This window comes from Notolepis coatsorum, assembly GCF_963971535.1.
Source record: "Notolepis coatsorum genome assembly, chromosome: 5".
In the NCBI taxonomy this organism is placed as follows: domain Eukaryota; kingdom Metazoa; phylum Chordata; class Actinopteri; order Aulopiformes; family Paralepididae; genus Notolepis; species Notolepis coatsorum.
In genome coordinates this window covers 79,832,022-79,851,462 of record NC_140169.1, presented here as the reverse complement: position 1 = coordinate 79,851,462, position 19,441 = coordinate 79,832,022, and the positions used below count along the sequence as shown (strand labels likewise).

The following is a 19,441-nucleotide window of genomic DNA, read 5'->3' as shown; positions in this document are numbered from 1 at the left end:
CGTTTTAATATTTCAGAATTCTGTATTTTGCTTTGTATGCTCATTTTACCATCAGAAATAGTGTCCAATAAGTGGGAATGAATAAATGTCCACAATTTAATAAGATATAACAGTCCATTTAATAGGGCTGTCTTAAATACTTCGAAGTATGAAAATAAAATTCGATTATAAATTTTTTTTATAAAAAATATTATATATATTTTTGCAAAATCAACTCTGCCTCTCTTTGTTAATTACAACAAGCAATGCTGTTTGTTATTTAAGATGAGGTCGGACTCTGCACTGACAGATTTGTGTTCATTGTGCTGCTTTTATAAAGCCTCAAATGACGGCTTACAATATTTCATGAAAGCAAAGTGTTTTGTTTGTCTAAGATTTAAAAAGGTTTAAACTTTACAGCACTGACAAAGTTAAACAAAGTGCTGTACAAGTCCCACAAGATAAAAAAAAAAAAAAAAATTTAATAGTTGATTCCATTTTTATTGCTCAATTCCGCGATTCCGTCCGCGATTCCGTGATCGCGGATTCCATATGGCTCTACTAGATATAGCCCACTTCTAGCCCAAACATTATTACATATTTAGTATATTTAGAAACAATGGCTAGGTGTTATCTAGATGTCTACTAAACTTTAACTTTTAAACAAAATTTTGCCTGATTTTAGCCTAGACGGCTATGTACCATATAGACAATAAATTGCTCAGTGGGTACATCAGGTGAAATAACATGTCAGTCATAAAGTATAAAGCCTGTTCTGTTATCAAAGACATGTCTCAGTCTTGCCATTAAGACATCACGCGACAACTCTGCCTCAGTATTTAACTTTTTTAATGAAGACCCACAAAACAGATATTTGCGAAAGGAAAACATTGCCGTTGGCTTGTGCATGCACTCTAACTGTGTGTGGTATGAGAGGAATGTTGACTCACACGTCCTGTTTCCTGTCCATGCAGGAAGTAGCAGGATCTGCCCCTTGGTGGTGAGGCCATTCCACCCTCTTATCTCCAAGCCATTGGCTGGCCCGCCTGGTAGGGCGCAATCAAGAGATCAACACCGTAGCACACTCTCGAGAAATGTAGCGAGGGACAGTGTCCCTTGATGGCTTCCTTTTGAGTATGTTGTCCTACAGTGGTTTGTTAGTAAGGTACAATAGTATGTTCTCTGTGTTATTTCAATGGCTATGTAAAGTCGGTCAATTTGAAAGCAAGTTCAGAGAAGAGATAATTGCCTTGCACAAACAAGGAAACGGATACAAAACCATAGCAAAAGTACTGAATGTTAAAGGGGCCGTGGCTACACTACTTGGACGAGGCTGACATCAGATTCAGTTTCAGTTTGATATGATAGAAGGAAACGTCATGCCGTCTGTGATGAAGCTGAGGCTTGGCCGTCATTGGACATTCCAACAGGACAATGATCCAAAGCATACATCAAAATCCACCAAGGCTTGGTTTCAGAAGCAGAAATGGACGATTTTAGAGTGGCCATCGCAGTCACCTGACTTGAACCATAGATAATCTTTGGTGGGATTTGAAGAAGGCAGTTGCAAAACGCACACCAAAGAATATCACTGAACTGGAGGTCATTGCCCATGAGGAATGGGCTAAGATTCCTCAGGAAAGCTGTCAGAAGCTAGTGTCTGGCTATGCATCACGTTTGCAGCAAGTTATGCCAGCAAAAGGTTGCTCTACTAAGTACTGAATGACATGACATGCTTGTCATGAATGGGGTTGAATACTTTTGAGACTGCAGTAGTGATTAAAAGTAGCATTTTGTGTTTAATTTGTATAACAACCCTTGTAATATTAGTTTCATTAAACAACTTAAACAGTTCTTGTGTAATGTGTTTATTGTAAACAGTTGGGAAATTGTATATTTAGCAAATAAACCTACTGTGCAATGGGGGCTGAATACTTTCTATTGCAACGGTATGTACTCCACTATTCACATGTTCACACTGTATACTGCAATACTGTTACTTGTCACTCTGGTTAGATGCCGACTTCATTTCATTGTACTAGGGATGCCCCGATCGATCGGCCACCGATTGTTATCGGCCGATATTCAGTATGCGATCGGTGATAATGTTTTATTTTCACCGATCGTCAAACCCGATCTCATTCGCTGTTGCTGAGTTCTGTCTCAGACACCGGTGGTGTGGCGTCTGCTCTCGAGTCCAGCCCCTCCCGCACGCATGTAAACACGGGTCTAGTCTAGTGAGACACGGGAGGACGGCGTGTCGGCGAGCGTCTCCCTGAGCTAACGTTAGCTTAGCTACCGTTACAAAATGACCCAGTCAACTATTAACTTTTAGTTTAATACATGATAAGGCATTGTCTAACCGAACGGTATCTAGCCGGCCAGCTACCGATAGCTCCTGACATAAACAAACGCTCCACAAAGTCTAGTAGAGTGTATGATACCTGTTAGCTGTTAGCTGTTAGCTCACGTTAGCGCAAGCTAGTTCACTGTTCAAAACGAAATGTCGCATTGAACTAAATAATTCACTGAGGCATTGTATTAACGTTATATATCTGGCTAGCAGTAGCTACAGATAGCTCCTGATATCAATGTCTTATAACACTGATTCGATGCGTATTTGAGCTGAGGGCTTGTGAATGTGATTTAACGTTATACCAATACTAGGGTCCAGCTGCAGCGCCGGAGAATCCTTGCCGTAGCTCGAGGCTACTCGAGTATAGGGTCCAGGTGCAGCTCCGGAGAATCCTGGCCGTAGCTGGAGGCTACTAGAGTACACACAGACAGTGGAGCTTGTTGCGTGGTGGCGATGTCTCGCAGATAATACAAGTACAAGTCTAATTATATAATATATATATTTTATAAAAAAAAAATAAAAAAATTATATAAAATAAATTGTAATTTCTTTTAATCAAAAACGATCGGTATCGGATCGGTATCGGATCGGTATCGGATCGGTATCGGCCGATATGGCTCACGACGATCGGTGATCGGTATCGGTGGCAAAAAACGTGATCGGGGCATCCCTACATTGTACTGTACTTGTGCTGTGCTGTGACAATAAAATATAATGTAATGTAATCTATAGCTGTACGTGTGCAGTGGCCAAACTAAAAAGAGGCTACATCTAAAAAGTCAGAAGCCATACTTTGACATGTTGAAAATATTGTGAGGCAGATTTTTCTTACATAAGCATGTACTCTTTTTCTATTCCTGTTTCATCATATTCATAATTCAGATCAATAGCATGTCTTGTGATTTTGTCCTTTTTGCAGTTTCAGTTTACAGTGGGTTGCAACGTTCTGCACCTGAGGAATGTGCACTCGCACTGCAATCAAAACAAAACGCATCACATACATATTTATAATGCGCCCCCCCCCCCCCCCTCCCCCCCGCAACCCGGGGAAAAAAGAATATGAATAAATAGACAGGACAATGGAGACAGGGAACCAGGCAGACGGACAGACAGAGAACATAAGTACACCTCAGACACACGACACAACAGCAAAGTAATTCAGTGATCATCCAGAGCGAAAAGGTGGGTTTTAAGCAAGGCCTTGAATGTCTGTACGCTGTTGGCAGACTTGATGTTGAGCGGGAGCTTATTCCACAGTGTCGGCGCCATCACTGCAAAGGCCCGGAAACCCTTTGTCACCAGTTTGGCCCGCGGGACCCTCAGACACAGTTGGTCATTCGCAGTGTTGCGATGCTCATATCAACACTGGTTGCACGCACGCTAATGACGCCACGTGCACGCGTGCTCCCAGGACAGACTAAAAACAGTGCCTAATTGCCTCTACGAATGGAATGTAACACCTGACGACCGGCGCTATTGATATGCAAAGTAGCCAGGTGGGTACTGCGAGTTGGCGCATCAGTCGAGTGCATTCCTGTGTGCACGCGCGTGCACATCCATGCGTGTGCGTGCACGCGCTTCTGCTCACAAAACTTTGGTTGCACAGAGTGCAACCTCGTCCCATGAGCAACGCATCACTGGTCATTCGATCTGAGGGATCTGGAGCTGACAGGTTTGACCAAGAGTTCCTCAATGTAGGCCGGAGCGAGACCATTGAGGGCTTTGTAAGCGAATAACATGGTTTTGAATTTGATTCTCTTCCTCAATGGGAGCCTATGGAGGGAGACAAGGACTGGGGAGATGTGGTCCCTCATTCTGGAGCCGGAGACCAGCCCGGCAGCAGAAGCAGAACAGCAGAACCCGCTGGAGGGGGGAGATGGTTCTGTCCGGAAGACCAGCGTAGAGGGAATTGCAGTAGTCCAGTCGTGAGAAAATGAGCATGATGATGACTCTAACCCTTTCACTGCCGTACTACCAAACGGTTAACCCTTTCACTGCGACAATACACAGAAGGTTAACCCTTTCACTGCCACACAACAGCAGGTTAACCCTTTCACTGCCACACGGCGACCGTCGGTTGTGTGATAGTAAAGGGTTAACCTTCTGTCGTGTGGCAGTAAAAGGGTTAAGAAGGTCGCTGGGGGAGGTGTGCCAAACAGAATGATCTCCCCCTTGCTCTCATTTAACTAAAGGTGGTTTTGTGACATCCACTCCTTCATGTTGCCTAGGCAGGTCTTCAGGCGGTCTAGGCCGGTGGAGTCAGCTGTTGTGAGTGGGAGGTACAGTATATCTGGGTCATCATCGGCATAGCAGTGGAAGAAGATGTTGTGCCGAGTGATGATTTGACATGTAAAGATTGAAGAGGATGGGTGCCAGCCAGGAATGAACCCTGTGGGACCCCGCAGGTGAGGTTGGCTTGCTGGGAGGAGAAGTTGGCTAGACTCACCGAGTAGGTTCTATTGTGTTGGTAGGATCTGAACCAGGAGAGGGTGGTGTTGGTGATGCCAACCCCCTGTTGTAGGCGGTCAGTGTGTCAAATGCTGCACGAGAAGGACCAGTGCAGAACATTTCCCAGTGTCCACGGTGAGGAGGAAGTCATTGAGGACCTTCAGGAAGGCAAACTCAGTGCTGTGTTCTGCCCTAAACCCAGAGTGGAATTTATCCAGGATGGTGTTCCACTTGAGGTAGGGCATCAGCTGACTGAAGACAGCCTGTACTGTGGCCTTATTTATTAATCTACAGTATTTGTGCACCAATAAAGCTCATGAATCTTGGTTATATCTGAGCATATTCCATGACAAAATCCAAATCAAAGGTCATCGAAACTCTATCCTCCTTGAAAAAGTGATTTTTAAAAGGTCACAAAGACCCTCATGATTTTGACGCTCCACCGGTTAGAGTTCCTCTTCTGTCCTTATTTTACCCTTTATCCTGGCTTGGGCACAAAAGAGGCTTGTCGCCCCCCTGCTCTCCTGTTCCCTGCAAGGTGCCCTCCTGGAATATGTCATTCTGCATTAGGAATTCATGGATTATCATGGATTCTTGTCAATTAATTAAACAGGATGCAGAATCCATGAAAACAAAAAATGGCCATATCACCCCCCTTTATCTTTTCTTAAAATGTTTACCCCCCCTGCAACCCCCCTCCCAAACAAAACCGTCCCTACATCATGGTCCTGTCTTTCATTCTATCAGGGCTGCATCTCGTACTGTCCCTCGGTGGCGATGAAGTAGTCATTCAGGGTGATCTGCAGATACTCAAACGTGGGTCTGTCCGCAGACTTCTCTCTCCAGCAGGACATCATGAGGTCATAGAGTTCTGAGGGACAGCCGTCGGGGCAGGGCATCCTGTAGCTGAGATCCAGGTTGCTGATCACCTCCTGGTTGGTCATTCCTAAGAGAAAAAACACTATTTTTTTTATATTGCTGAGAATATATACAGTATAATATATTTTCTTTTATCCAGAAATGCCCTGGTACTACACACTCCATAGATTGATTGATTGATTTTCTCTCACCTGGGTAGGGTATTCTTCCATAGGTGACTATTTCTGTCAGCAGGATCCCAAAGGACCAGACGTCAGACTTGATGGTGAAGGTACCAAAGTTGATGGCCTCAGGCGCCGTCCATTTGATGGGGAACTTAGCACCTGGTTGTTCAAATGAGAGCAGAAAGAAAGTGGGGAGGGGGATGTTAAAACTCACTGTCTAACTGACCTCTGACCTCTGGTAATATCATGGTTCTTTCCTTGAAACGTCTTCTCAAATGTCCCGTTACCTATAAACTCTTTACTTAGAAAGGATTAGGAAGTCCCAAATAGGAAGCATTATTCAATTACAAATGTATGCTAACTCACTTCATAGGAAATTAATTACTTACTTTCACAATAACACTGAATTATACTTTTTGTTTTACTTTGAACTGAGTTGTTACATAATAACAGAATTATGATATTATATTATGTTATATTTCCAGTTTAAGTATCAGTCATAGTATTCTATCTAGGTAACGTGCATCTATATAACATGTGGACTTAAGTACAGTAATTATTAGGAAGATGTATCAATATTTTGTATTGCACAAACGGGTTTTATAGCCACCAAACGTTACCATGATGACATTAAGCCATCCGCTGTAAATGCAGGTGTGTGGCGTACCTTCCTGGGCCTTGTATTCTGACTTCAGTATGAGCCTGGCCAGGCCGAAGTCTGCGATCTTACAGTGCAGGGTCTCGTTGACCAGTATGTTGGCGGCACGCAGGTCCCGGTGTATGTAGTTCTTTGTCTCAATGTAAGCCATGCCTTCAGCGATCTGTCAGCAGAGGGGGAGAACACAGATTCACATTCAGATTTCTCTAATCACCATTATGTGTTTACAAAACACATAGGAACATGATACGGCATATACAGTGCATACACTTTTATTTTTTTATAAAAAAGTGCAAAACAGGACAAAACAGTCAGACAACGACAAGACAGTAAAGTGCAATGGCTAAGGACATGTTGTCAGTGCAAAATAAAGTAAAAAATTCCAGCCCTAGCAGCTCCCCATAGAGGGGGGGGGGGGTGGAGCAGGGGGACACCTGACTAATTTACTAGGCGAGCTGCTGAGGGGAAGAAACTGAGTCTGTGGCGGATTTTCAGTGTGTTGGGCAGCCGTAGCCGCTTGCCGTGGGGAAGCAGGGTGAAGAGGTTGTGACCCGGGTGGGCGGGATTGGGAAAATACCAGTGGCGGCTGGTGAATTCTTCACGGGGGGGGGGGGGGGCGGAATTAATTAGTATCCCCCTCTATCTCTCCTTCTCTCTCTTTCTCTCTCTCTCTCTCTCTCTCTCTCTCTCTCTCTCTCTCTCTCTCTCTCTCTCTCTCTCTCTCTCTCTCTCTCTCTCTCTCTCTCTCTCTCTCTCTCTCTCTCTCTCTCTCTCTCTCTCACTCACACACAGCGCGACGTGGAATCGATTCGTTACACAATCAGACCTAGTATGTGTAGTATATACCAAGAATAACTTCAGTATGAGTACAGGGCTGTACACATATTTTGCATATTGTTAAACGAGCCAAGGCTAGCTATTAAACTATCGATATGAATCGAAAATGGGGGACCCTGATGTAAACAAGACAAACGTCTTTCTCTGGTCTGCATCCCCTTAACAATTGTATGTATTGAGCTGTACTGTTTTGTACCCATTCTGCAATCTGTTAAATAAAGTTTTCATTCATTCATTCAAACATAGACGATATTGAACAAGCCATAATCCACTTATTTTAAATCCAAAAGAAACTCCACTCTCTCTCTGATCAATACAATAATGAACATATGTATATCTTGTCATTTTAAACAAGTTACCATTCATTGTCTGGTTGATTATGATCCACCCGCAACGAGATTAATGAGTTAGTTCAACAAGAACACAGCATAGAGAGAGCGAGAGCGAGAGAGAGAGAGAGAGAGAGAGAGAGAGAGAGAGAGAGAGAGCGAGCGAGAGAGAGAGAGAGAGAGAGAGAGAGCGAGAGAGAGCGAGAGAGAGAGAGAGAGAGAGAGAGAGAGAGAGAGAGAGAGAGAGAGAGAGAGACCGCAACTCACTTTGTTTAGTTTAAACGCGGTCCAGGATGGCTTGATATGTCCAGGCTGTTGATGTATATGTCCACTGTCCAGACTGTTGATGTATATATCAACTGTCCAGACAGCATCCAGCTAGCCATTATAGCGTGTTGTTGTTTGTTGTCGAACCAGCTAAGACAGAGTATAGCCTACCCTAGTTAGAGAAGCTTTGTGGTCCAGACTCCAGGCTTGAACTTTCCATAAAAGTGTCCATATAAATCTATTTAGTTAGATCCAACACTGTCTGAATGTACAGTATCTTGTGATTATTATCAATTTCCGACAACTATTTTCCTAGTAGCCCCTCGAATAGCATCTGCAGAGCCAGAGCCCAGAGCACAACGTCTGGGGACGCAATGTCACGTGCCACTCTCAGCCAATAGTGACTGCATCGGGCACTCGAGCAAGCGCCCTCTGGTATCGTATTTGACAGCGCTATGTTGTACGTACGTATTTATTTATACGTATTTGCATTTTGCCCTATGAGTTGCGCAATTACGGCGGAGCAGAAATGAGCGCTCATGAAAACGGAGTGGAGGGGGCTAGGCGCCGGCTCGGCTGGGGGATGAATAGGCTGCTGCCTCCTCATGCAAATTATTCTTTCTTCTTCTTCTTTTAACCAGGGAGGGCGGCGCTCTAGCGCCCACTATCGGCCAGCCGCCACTGGAAAATACATTGTATGGGATACATTACATGTTGAAGTGGCAATCCATAAGATCCTCATTTTGTTTATTTTCACGCCATCTACTGTGATAAGTGGTCATTGCTATTGTAGTTTTGCACTGTATTATTGACTTGCTTTCCATCTTGAAATGTCATTCCAAACAAACAATAGGTTATAACTATAACCATGTTCTGTTAATAGTGTTGACGCTCGGCGTCACTCATGCACTATCCTCGCATATGTGCACGCGCACTGAATAAAATTCCACAATGTACCTTTATCCCAGTATTCGTCTGACCACACCCCTCGTTAGCTTACCTTCATAAGCAGGTGTGTGGTCACCTGCTCTCCTCCTTCCCAAGCTTTCACCACAAGTGAGATCAAGGGCTGCAGCGGCGTCGGACGCCGAGCGTCACCACTATTAACAGAACATGGTTTTTTTTTTTGATCCACTTTTTCTCCCATTTTTCTATATTTTCTCCCATCCCAATTTCGTATCATCCAATTCAACCCTCCCCTGTCACGAACGCTGTTTCTTGCCTCCCACAAGCCGGCTACAATGTGGACTAAGTCATACATAGCACAAGTCCCCTCCGGTACTTGAGGTAACAGCAGTCGCATCTTTTCACCTGCGCAGCTCGATCTCTCAGTGGCGAGGAGTAACGCGTGGGAGGCTCACGCTGCCCCCGACACTTCCTGATTCTACTGCGCAGGCGCACCAACCGACTTGTAGGAGTCGCTTGTTCACAACGTTCGATCCCCACCCTTCAGTTTTCCCTCCCCGTAATACGGCCAATGTGTATTACTGCGGACGACCAGCTAAACTGAAAACATGTGGAGAGCTGGATTCGAACACGCGAATCCTAGCGTCTCCACACTGGTGGCGAGTGCCTTGCCCACTACACCACCTAGCCGCCCACTTAACAGAACATGGTTATAGTTATAACCTATTGTTCTGTGACATAGTGGCTCCGCTCGGCGTCACTCATGCACAAGGGAGGCCGAGCGGGAGCCACCGGCCGACAAATACACCCCGCTGAAGGCCCCCCACAACCATCAGAACAGGGAGGGCCGAGCCCCCCGACCCCCCCTAATGGAGGGCACCCCCCCTATTGGAGGTTTCCCAGGAGGGCGACGGACCCGACCGTGCGAAGAGGCACTCAAGCAACTCAACGCACAGGGTGAGCAGACCGTGGCCTGACCCCACGACTACACTGACCCTGCAGTACAGACAGTCAGCACGGCCGCAATAACAAGACTTACCACGGAAGCAGGCAGCGCACCAGGGAAAAAACCAGACAACAGGCTGTTAACCCGAGCCTGGAGACTGCGGACGAGACAGGCGCCAGAGGGGACAGCTGAACACAGCCGCCCCGGCGGAAGGGGCGTATGCTGGCGTTGTTGCATGACCAAGCCTCCATTAAAAAAAAACCACCCATAGGGGTTGAGGCAGAGAAGGCTGACACGATCGGCAGACGTCATGAACGTGCAGGGGCACCCTCAACCGGGTAACCCGGGAGTTGACACTGCTCCAACACACCAGGGAATCAACCACCTTGGTGTTACCCAATGCGGTGGTTGTTCCTATAACCCCTCAGGAAACAAACTCCAAAACGTACCTGCGGCACCACCGCAGTATTGTTTCAGTTTCCAACAGGGTTATCCCGGGCCTACGGGTCCATGAAAACATTACTCCGGACCGGGACCGGCGATACGGGGAGCACAGGATCCCCCGAGGAGGTCAAAGACCACCCCAACAGGCCCCTCTACGCCACGCGTAAGAGAAGAGCGAAAGAAATGGAGAACCAGCCCCAACACCCCGTACTTGGTATTCCCAGGAGGTCACCCAACCAAGTACTAACCAAGACCAACCTGCGTGGCGGCCAAGATCTGACGAGATCGGGCGCGTGCAGGTTGGCACGGCCGAAAGCCATTACGACAGTGTAGAATACAATGTACCCAACAAGGGCTCCATAGCGCTTAACCCTGTGACACCCAGACCGACCTGGCATTTTCCCCCCGAAAAAAGCCCAAGTCCCTCAGGGTACCAGAACAGCAGATCCGCATCCCCGGCGGACAACGGGTGCAACTGATCCGGACCAGCGTGTCCAGAACCAGTCCCGTGCCCTAATCACGCCGATCTGCCAACTCCAGGAGAAGGGGCAGACATGCGTGTTGATCCTAAACATGAAAAGAAGGCGCCACCCAGACGTTCGGTGCGAACCGCGCCCGGCGGCCCACCCCCAGGGCGTGAAACCCTTCTACGTATGTTCAGATCCATTCATCATCCCCCGATATGAACGAGATTCCGTCGACAACCACACAGGTCGTCGGAAGAGGAAAAACCCCCATCCCAGTTGCTTTATAAAAACGCTGTTTTAACCCCAAGCAACCAAGGCGCGCCAGTCAGTTGCTTAACGTCCAACAGAACATCCCGAACTAGCACTATGTGTGCGGTGGGTATATCCACATCAATAAATAGGCTATTTAGACCTTTCATTGAATCCCCAAGGCGCCCAGGGGAACGACAAGAGGGGTGAGATGCAACCAACTCCAACTCTTTATAATAATAAAGAAGAAGCATCAACAGTATAAATCCAACTGCACAGCTGGGAGTAAAAACTGTTTTACATTTTTACATCCAGTCACTCCTTTTGTCAAAGAGTATAGACCGAACTTCCCAGAAGCCTTCCCACACGAGTCGCGGTTATGAAAAAGACATGTCAACTGTGAGTCACGTGACCAACTGACTCAAGTTTACACATAAAATCGAGCGTAGCAGACCCGTAAGCCTTACGCTCTAACCCGACACTTTAACACCACAACCTTACGTAAAGATCTCAACTCATGGAAGCCGTCGCCATAGCAACGTATATGCTATGACGGGGGAAACCCTGTACACGACTCCTGTTTGTAATAGGAGTTGTGTCAAGATAACCCCCCCCCCCCCCTGCCAAGACGTTTGAACGGCTCGGCCCTGACTGGTTCAGCAGAAATGAGAAAAAAATCCCCTAAACCAATCAAGTGGGAAGGAGGGGTTTATTCGGCACCCCCTCACACAACCCCTTCTTCCCTACACACCAAAAACCAACTGTAGCATTTTGAGACCTTTGGTAGAAAGCCAAAGTATAGCAAAAGCTAATACAATGTCCGCTACCCACGGAATGTGAACAGGATTTACAACAAAACAAGTCGTGTGTGTGTGAATCCTACACCCGCTTTCTATGTCGTACATAGCAAAACACTGACAGAGAGTAACGGCCAAGTCGTGGAACGTGTGTGCATGAGTATTACTGCAACTAACACAACAGTGTCGTGGCTCAACATTACTTTGTTTAAGCAACGGAACATACCAGCAGCTTCTACCTGCATGTGGAGCGTCAGGCTAATAGAACCTTTCTATGACTGAGTGTATGCTTACAGACCTTGCTTAATATCGTAACACAACACGACTCATCTCCCAATGTAATAATGCAGATTCACATTTCGCAACCCCATCATATGTATTAGTGACTAAACACACAGTTTGTTTGGCCAATAATATAGTCCCCTTTTTTAGGGAACTTTTTATTTATTATTTACGGCACAAAATCATGAGGGGGCCGGGGAGGGTGTAGAGGGGACCACAGGGGGAAAAGTCACTTTTAGCGGCGTCTGCCGCCTCAAGCCGCTCGGGTTTTGCCACCCCGAGAAGCCCCGGAGGGACGGTAGTGAATCGGCTGCTGGTCACGGCGTTCCCTACCGTCTCCTCCGGTCGTGGATGGGCCGGCGGCAGCAGAAGCGCCGTCTCTCCTCCTGGCCTTCTTGGACGGGCCAGCAGTGGCGGCGGAGGCAGTGGTAGGCACGGCGGAGGGAGCTCGACGTCGTGGAAGCCTTCTGACTCCACCGGCAAGGACGGGAGGCGGAAAATGGGGTTGGAGAACGGATCTCTCCTCTGCCATCTCTCTGCACGTTGAGGTCATCAGCTGCAGGGCCTTCCCGAATAATCCAGCATCGGAGAGGTCGGCCGTCAGAAGAGGGGCTCTCTTCTTCTCCGGCACTCGAGCCTGCTCCAGCCAAAGGTGGTGCTGGGTCAGGGTGGCCAGGGCGTGCATCTTCCCCGAGGCTATGGCCTGCACCTGGGTAAGATGCAGGACAGCTCCTGCCGCCTGGGTGATCTGATCGCATTTTACCTCAGTCAGACCCGTGCCTCCCGTCATTATCCCTGATACAAATCTAGCCAGGTGGGCGATGTTAGAAGCCGCAGCCAGCGATTGTGTACCAGCGATAAATGACTGGTCACCCCAATATGCCAATCGCCTAGCCGATCTTCCATGGAGAACCGGCTTGCATAATGGTTCCCACACCACATCCGGACAGAGGAGAGCGGCCATCGGCCTATCAAGCCGTGGCACGCCCTCTCTCATACCTTTGACCAACCCCGACACCCGCGTAACTGGTACGTAGGCGGGGGTAAGTCCCATGATGTGAGACACCGCCTGGCCCTGACGAACATAGGCCCCCATTGAGGGGAAAAATGGGTAGACAACGTCCACCCCTCTCACCGGGCGACGCTGCCAGAGATGACCTATGAGATCATCAGGGGCAGGAGCAGGCAATGGCTGCGGCAGCGGCACACCGTTTGCAGCGGCGGCTACCGCCATGAGCTCAGGAAACAAAGCCCGCAGTTCCCCCTGCTGACTTTCCTCCACCGAACCCGCATCCCTCACATGCAGCAGGCTTCGACCAATTGAGGAGCCACAGTCTGATGTGGCTGATAGCAGGGCATCCTGCCGAAGAGGCCGAGGTGGTTCCCCGACATCCTCGAACAAGGCACCCCAAGGAGACATTTCTCCCCCCTCCGGTGTTTCCTGGACAGGAGGGATACTCGCCTCCACAGGGCCTTCAAACAAGAATCCGTCCGACTCTTCCATGAAGTCCTCAGTTTCCATCGGACATCCAGAGCCCGACGCATCCTCGCTGGTCTCCAGCAATTCCCCAAACCCAGGCCGTTCGCGTCTGCATGCCACCATCTTGCGGCGTGAACGGGCAGACGCGAAAAGCTTGCGTCGCAAATCCTCCGGAACCAAAAGAACCGTCCGCTCAACAACGGAAGATTCCTTGGAACCAGAGGAACCAGAGTCGAGATCATGCCATCGCCGAGGCGACGGCACCGATGCCTCGGCTCCTCGGAGAGGCAAACTATCCATCGGCTGTCTCCTGGGCTGGGTCGGCAACCACAAAAGTGGCAGCAGCCCCGCACCAGTACGCACGACAGAGGCGGGAATGGAGAACCGCTGGTGAAGAGTGGGTCTACTCTCCGAAGTAGACATTATGACTTAGCTTTTTCCTTTGAATAGTTATGAGAGAAGAAAAAACTAAGCACAATGTAAACACGTCTCAACTCTTTTCAACTAACAACACGTCAAGTGGGGTACTACCGAAGGCACTTCCTTGTGGTGAAAGCGAGAAGGAGGAGAGCAGGTGACCACACACCTGCTTATGAAGGTAAGCTAACGAGGGGTGTGGTCAGATGAATACTGGGATAAAGGTACATTGTGGAATTTTATTCAGTGCGCGTGCACATATGCGAGGTGCATGAGTGACGCCGAGCGGAGCCACTATGTCACAGAACTGCTGTTTCTGCTGCCGGCGATGTAAAACACATCACTTCCTGTGTACTACATGATTTACCCGGGAATGTCCTACGAGTTGTTTGGAGCAGCCAATACAGTAACAGCACATGTAAAAGCATTCATGAACTGGTTATAGGTGGAATCACTATTGTGTTTGTATCAGTTAAACTGGTTATAGGTAGAATCACTATTGTGTTACATCAGTTAAACTGGTTATAGGTAGAATAGTGTCAGTTGGCGATAGAGTGGCAAAATAGACATTTATTTATATGAAAATGTTCAAGATTATTACTTTTGATTGAATTCCGTTAGATGACTCAAAAATAAAGACAAAAGTATTAAACAAAGAAACATTTCAGAATGCATTGAATATGTCGATTCATCATGAGGCTTATTCACACACTATATATAATCTGTTGAGTTGGTGACTGTGTGTGTGTGTGTGCGTGTGTGTGAGTGTGTGAGTGTGTGCGTGTGTGCGTGTGTGCGTGTGTGTGTGTGTGTGTGTGTGTGTGTGTGTGTGTGTGTGTGTGTGTGTGTGTGTGTGTGTGTGTGTGTGTGTGTGTGTGTGTTCTGTGTGTGTGTGAGTACAGTGAACTGGGTTAAACAGGATATGCCAGCTATTAGGAAGTTGAAACGTGTCGTCTCTGGGGTGGTTGTGGGGGGAGGGGGGGGGGGGGGTCTGGAGGAGTGTGCTGTGGGTGGAAATAATAACATAATTTCCTGTCGGGATGTTAATAGTTGACACAGGGCAAGGCGGCTTTCAAGCCGGACCTGCCGTCACAACCATCCTACTATGGCCCAGCTATAAATAGAACTGGCTTTGTGAATGCATCTGTCATAAAATTATAGGCCTGTTTAGAAATGTTTTGGACCATCTCATGTAGGGTTTACTCCAAGTAAATTAAAATAAACTTGGAAGTATGAATGTGATATACGTGTACACGTATCTTTACTTTACTGTACTTAAGTGCAATTTTTAGATGATTTATTTTGCACATAATCACTCACACACACATCCAAAAACAAACAGTTTTGCACATGTTAATTTAGTTATTCAGAGTAAATTAGTTTGAATATGGCCACCAGTGATGTCATCAGACAGGGACATTTGATCCTTGTGTTGTGTTAATTACAGCTCCATGAACTTATGAAAAAATAGCAATACCTTGTCTTATAGGGACTGCTACCTTATCATTTAATTGAGCTGTAATTAACACAACACAAAGATTCAATGTCTCGGATGACATCACTGGTGCCATATTCAAACCACTCAATAACTGCCAAACTAAATGAATGTGTGCAAAACAGTTTTTGGATGTGTGTGAGATTATGTGCAAAATAAATCAGCATTGCTTTTTTGGTGAAGTGCCGCTTCAACCCTTTCACTGCCACACAACAGAAGGTTAACCCTTTACTATTGCACAACCGACAGTCGCCATCGGTTGTGTGATAGTAAAGGGTTAACCTTCTTTCGTGTGGCAGTGAAAGGGTTAACCGGCTGCCGTGTGGCAGGGAAAGGGTTAACCTTCTGTGTATTGTCGCAGTGAAAGGGTTAACCGTTTGGTAGTGCGGCGGTGAAAGGGTTAAGAGGGATTTTGAATGGAGGACTTTCACTTTCATCAGAGTACAATTTTATCTGGGTGTTATTCTGATTTGATTGACAAGAAATTGTTATTCTCCCACCAGTGATGCACAACAACACTGATTAATCAGATACATTATAATAATAATAATAATAATAATAATAATAATAATAATAATAATAATAATAATAATAATAATAATAATAATAATAATAATAATAATAATAATAATAATAATAATAATAATAATAATAATAATAATAATAATAATAATAATAATAATAATAATAATAATAATAATAATAATAATAATAATGGATGAATATGGTTCTTCATATTTGGTTCTTCATAAACAAACCAAAATGCCCCACCACCACAAATAAGAAATGGAGACATGTTTTAATTCTCAAGCTAATTGACTGAGCTGTTGGTACAATGATACTAGACTAACAGGTAAATACAAGCTTTAATGTATTTGCTGTATTATTATTATTTACTTAAAAAATGTTTGGCTATAAAAGGCTTGTTTACATTGGTAATTTTTGTAAACATTGGAGTAAAATACAACCATATTCAGGTCAAGAAAGTTACAAAAAGTTTTTTTTTCATCAAGCAAACTCTTCAAGAATGTATGTGAATATACCCCACAATTATCATGCCTTAGAGGTGCTATAGATAACATTTTGTGTAGAGTAATACTTTTTTTTGTATCTAGCCACAGAGCTTTTGTGTGAAATAAAATTAGTGCTTTCCCCCACGTGGAATGCACCTGATTGGATAAATGACATGCTGGTGTTCTAGTGCGACATCTAGTGGCTGAATGTCATCTATAGCACCTTTAAGGCCCCAATCCAAAGTACTTGTATCTAAACATAGCTCTGTAGCAAATCTTCTGTCTAACAATGGTGATAATTCATAAAAGAAGCAATGTTTCAGACCTGTGCCGACATATCTATCAGTTTAGGCAACTTTAGCTTCTTTCCATCGTCGGTTTTCAGAAAGTCAAGGAGACATCCTGTGAATGAGGAAGAGAGAAACAACTTTTCTCAGAGGAAGTACTGAAAACATTTTCTGATATTCACAACAACGTTACCACCTTGGTTTTCACTCTCAGCATTTCTCTAAGCCGCTGAAACGCTAAAAACATCCAGGATCTGTATCTATGGGTCTGATCTGTAGCTATGGGTCTGAATTGTAAAATAGCATGTCGTTGCTTGTACACAGAGTTGGCAAGGTGAGATTCAAAATGTCATTCAGTAGGTTTTGTGATCTGCACGGCCTCAGCCAGCTAATCACCCAACCCACACGTGTATGTGAATCAACTCAGACTACCATTGACCTCATTCTGACCTCCGACAAGTCCAAGATCTCCAATAAAGGGGTTATAGCATGCAGGTTAAGCGATCATTATATGATATTCTGTAGCCGCAAAAAGCTAAAACAAAATGCCGGCTGTCACAAAACAGTCATATCTAGAGACCTCAAAACCTACTCTAGCGAGCCCTTTAACCTAGAACTGGAGAGCCTGGACTGGTCAGAAGAGCTCAGTGGTACACTGGTTGAAGAAACCTGGCTTGGTTTCAAAACCAAATTCTCAACAATACTAAACGACATGGCCCCCCTAACAACCACCAGAGTAAAAAATCGCGCTGAGCCGTGGATGCACTCCGAAATATTGACCGCTATGAAAACCAGAGACAAAAAATGCTCTGAGTTTCATAAAAGTCAGTCAAAGCTTACCAGAAGCTCGAGCAGTGAACTCCAAGCCCACGTGACTGAACTGAAACTGCAAAGAAACAGACTAAGAAGTAAACTCCATGATAAAAACTGCAAAAAAGAATTTCATCAATGACAAAACCGAGGAAAACAAAAATAAACCCTGTGAACTTTGGAAATTACTCAATAATCAACTAGGCTGCAGTAAAAAACGTAAAACCAGATTTTCAAACATAAACATAAAGACGGACAACACGCTCATCACAGACAAGCTGGATGTGGCCAATTACTTAAACATTTTCTTCACTAACATAGCCACAACACTGGTAAATAAACTACCCACCCACTCAGGGCTTTTTGAGGTAGAACACATCATAGCCTACTACAATAACCTAGGGGTCCGCAAAGACGATTTCAAACTAGAAATGGTAACAACAGCTGAGGTACTCAAAAAACTGAGTGCCCTCCAACCTAACAAGGCCACTGGCCATGACAACATCCCCTCCAAATTCCTCAGAGACTCAGCAGCCGCCATCACCCCAGTCATCACACACATAATAAACCTCTCCATAAAACAGGGACACGTACCCAAATACTTCAAAATTGCGAGAGTAACCCCCCTGCACAAAAAGGGCAGCTATTTAGACCCAGGCAACTACCACCCTGTTTCTATTCTTACCTCCATCTCGAAATTCATGGAAAAAATAGTATACAAACAGGTCGAAAAGTACCTTGCAGAAAAGAATCTAATCTTCGAATTCCAATCTCGCTTCAGAACATCCCACTCCACTGACACATGCCTTCTCTATTTGAACGACCACATCAAACAAGAGGTGGACGCGGGCAAATACTGCGGCATGGTCATGCTGGACCTACAAAAGGCCTTCGACAGACACTGTCAATCACTCCATTCTGATTGACAAGCTAAAAGCAATGGGTTTTGATAGTCTATCAGTGAGCTGGATGCAATCCTACCTGGAGGGGAGAGAACAGATGGTGGAGGTAAACGGTACCCTATCCCCCCCCTCCCAGTGAACTGTGGTGTTCCACAAGGAAGCATACTAGGACCGCTACTGTTCCAAATTTATGCAAATGACATGTCGTCAGCTTGTGACTGCAACTTGTTCCTGTTCGCGGATGACTCAGCCCTGCTGGTCTCTGACAAGAACAAGTTATAGGTTGAAAAAACCCTCAGCTCGGAACTAGGCAAAATCTGCACCTGGCTCGCTGACAACAAACTATCATTACACATGGGCAAAACAGAGTCCATTCTCTTCGGTTCAAATAACAAACTCAGCAAGGCCGACGGCCTCTCAGTTACAATATTGTCACAAGGAAAGATGAAATTACATACCTAGGTTCCACCCTAGAGGCTAATCTTTCCTGTGACAAAATGGCATCCAATGTAATAAAAAAAAGTCAACCAACGAACTAGATTCTTGTACCGGATCTCCTCTCTGGTAAACAAGAATACCCTGAAGACTCTGGCAGGAGCACTCATTCAAGGGTACTACGACTATGCGTGAGGCTCATGGTACCAAAGCACCTCACAGGCGCTAAAAACTAAATTACAAACATCACAAAACAAACTGGTCAGACTACTGCTTGACCTGACTCCTAGAACCCACCTCACCCCTGCCCACTTTGACAACCTAGGATGGCTTAGAGTGGACGACAGAGTACAGCAACTTGCAATGGGCCTGGTCTACAAGATACACTACACGACTAAGGTACCCATGTACATGTCAAAATATTCCCAAAGGTCAGTGAATACCACGACCACAACACCAGAGGGAGCTCCACAAATCATGTTAAACCCAGATTCGGCTCAAACAAGGGACTAAACACGTTTCGCAATTATGCCACATCAATGTGGAATGCCCTACCCACAGCTGTAAATGAATGTGAATCACTACCCACCTTTA

General features: G+C 45.7%; 1 protein-coding gene across 1 annotated transcript in view; it reads right to left on the bottom strand.

Annotated features, from left to right (window-relative positions):
* Positions 1-500: 500 nt before the first annotated feature.
* blk (BLK proto-oncogene, Src family tyrosine kinase) overlaps positions 501-19,441 on the bottom strand; it is a 68,913-nt gene continuing 49,972 nt past the window's right edge. The window contains exons 10-13 of the mRNA XM_084314152.1: positions 16,739-16,815; positions 6,494-6,647; positions 5,854-5,985; positions 501-5,729 (exon numbers count right to left, since the gene is read on the bottom strand). Coding sequence (XP_084170278.1) covers positions 5,527-5,729; positions 5,854-5,985; positions 6,494-6,647; positions 16,739-16,815 — 566 coding nt within the window. The 3' untranslated portion in view covers positions 501-5,526. The remainder of the gene's footprint in view (positions 5,730-5,853; positions 5,986-6,493; positions 6,648-16,738; positions 16,816-19,441) is intronic.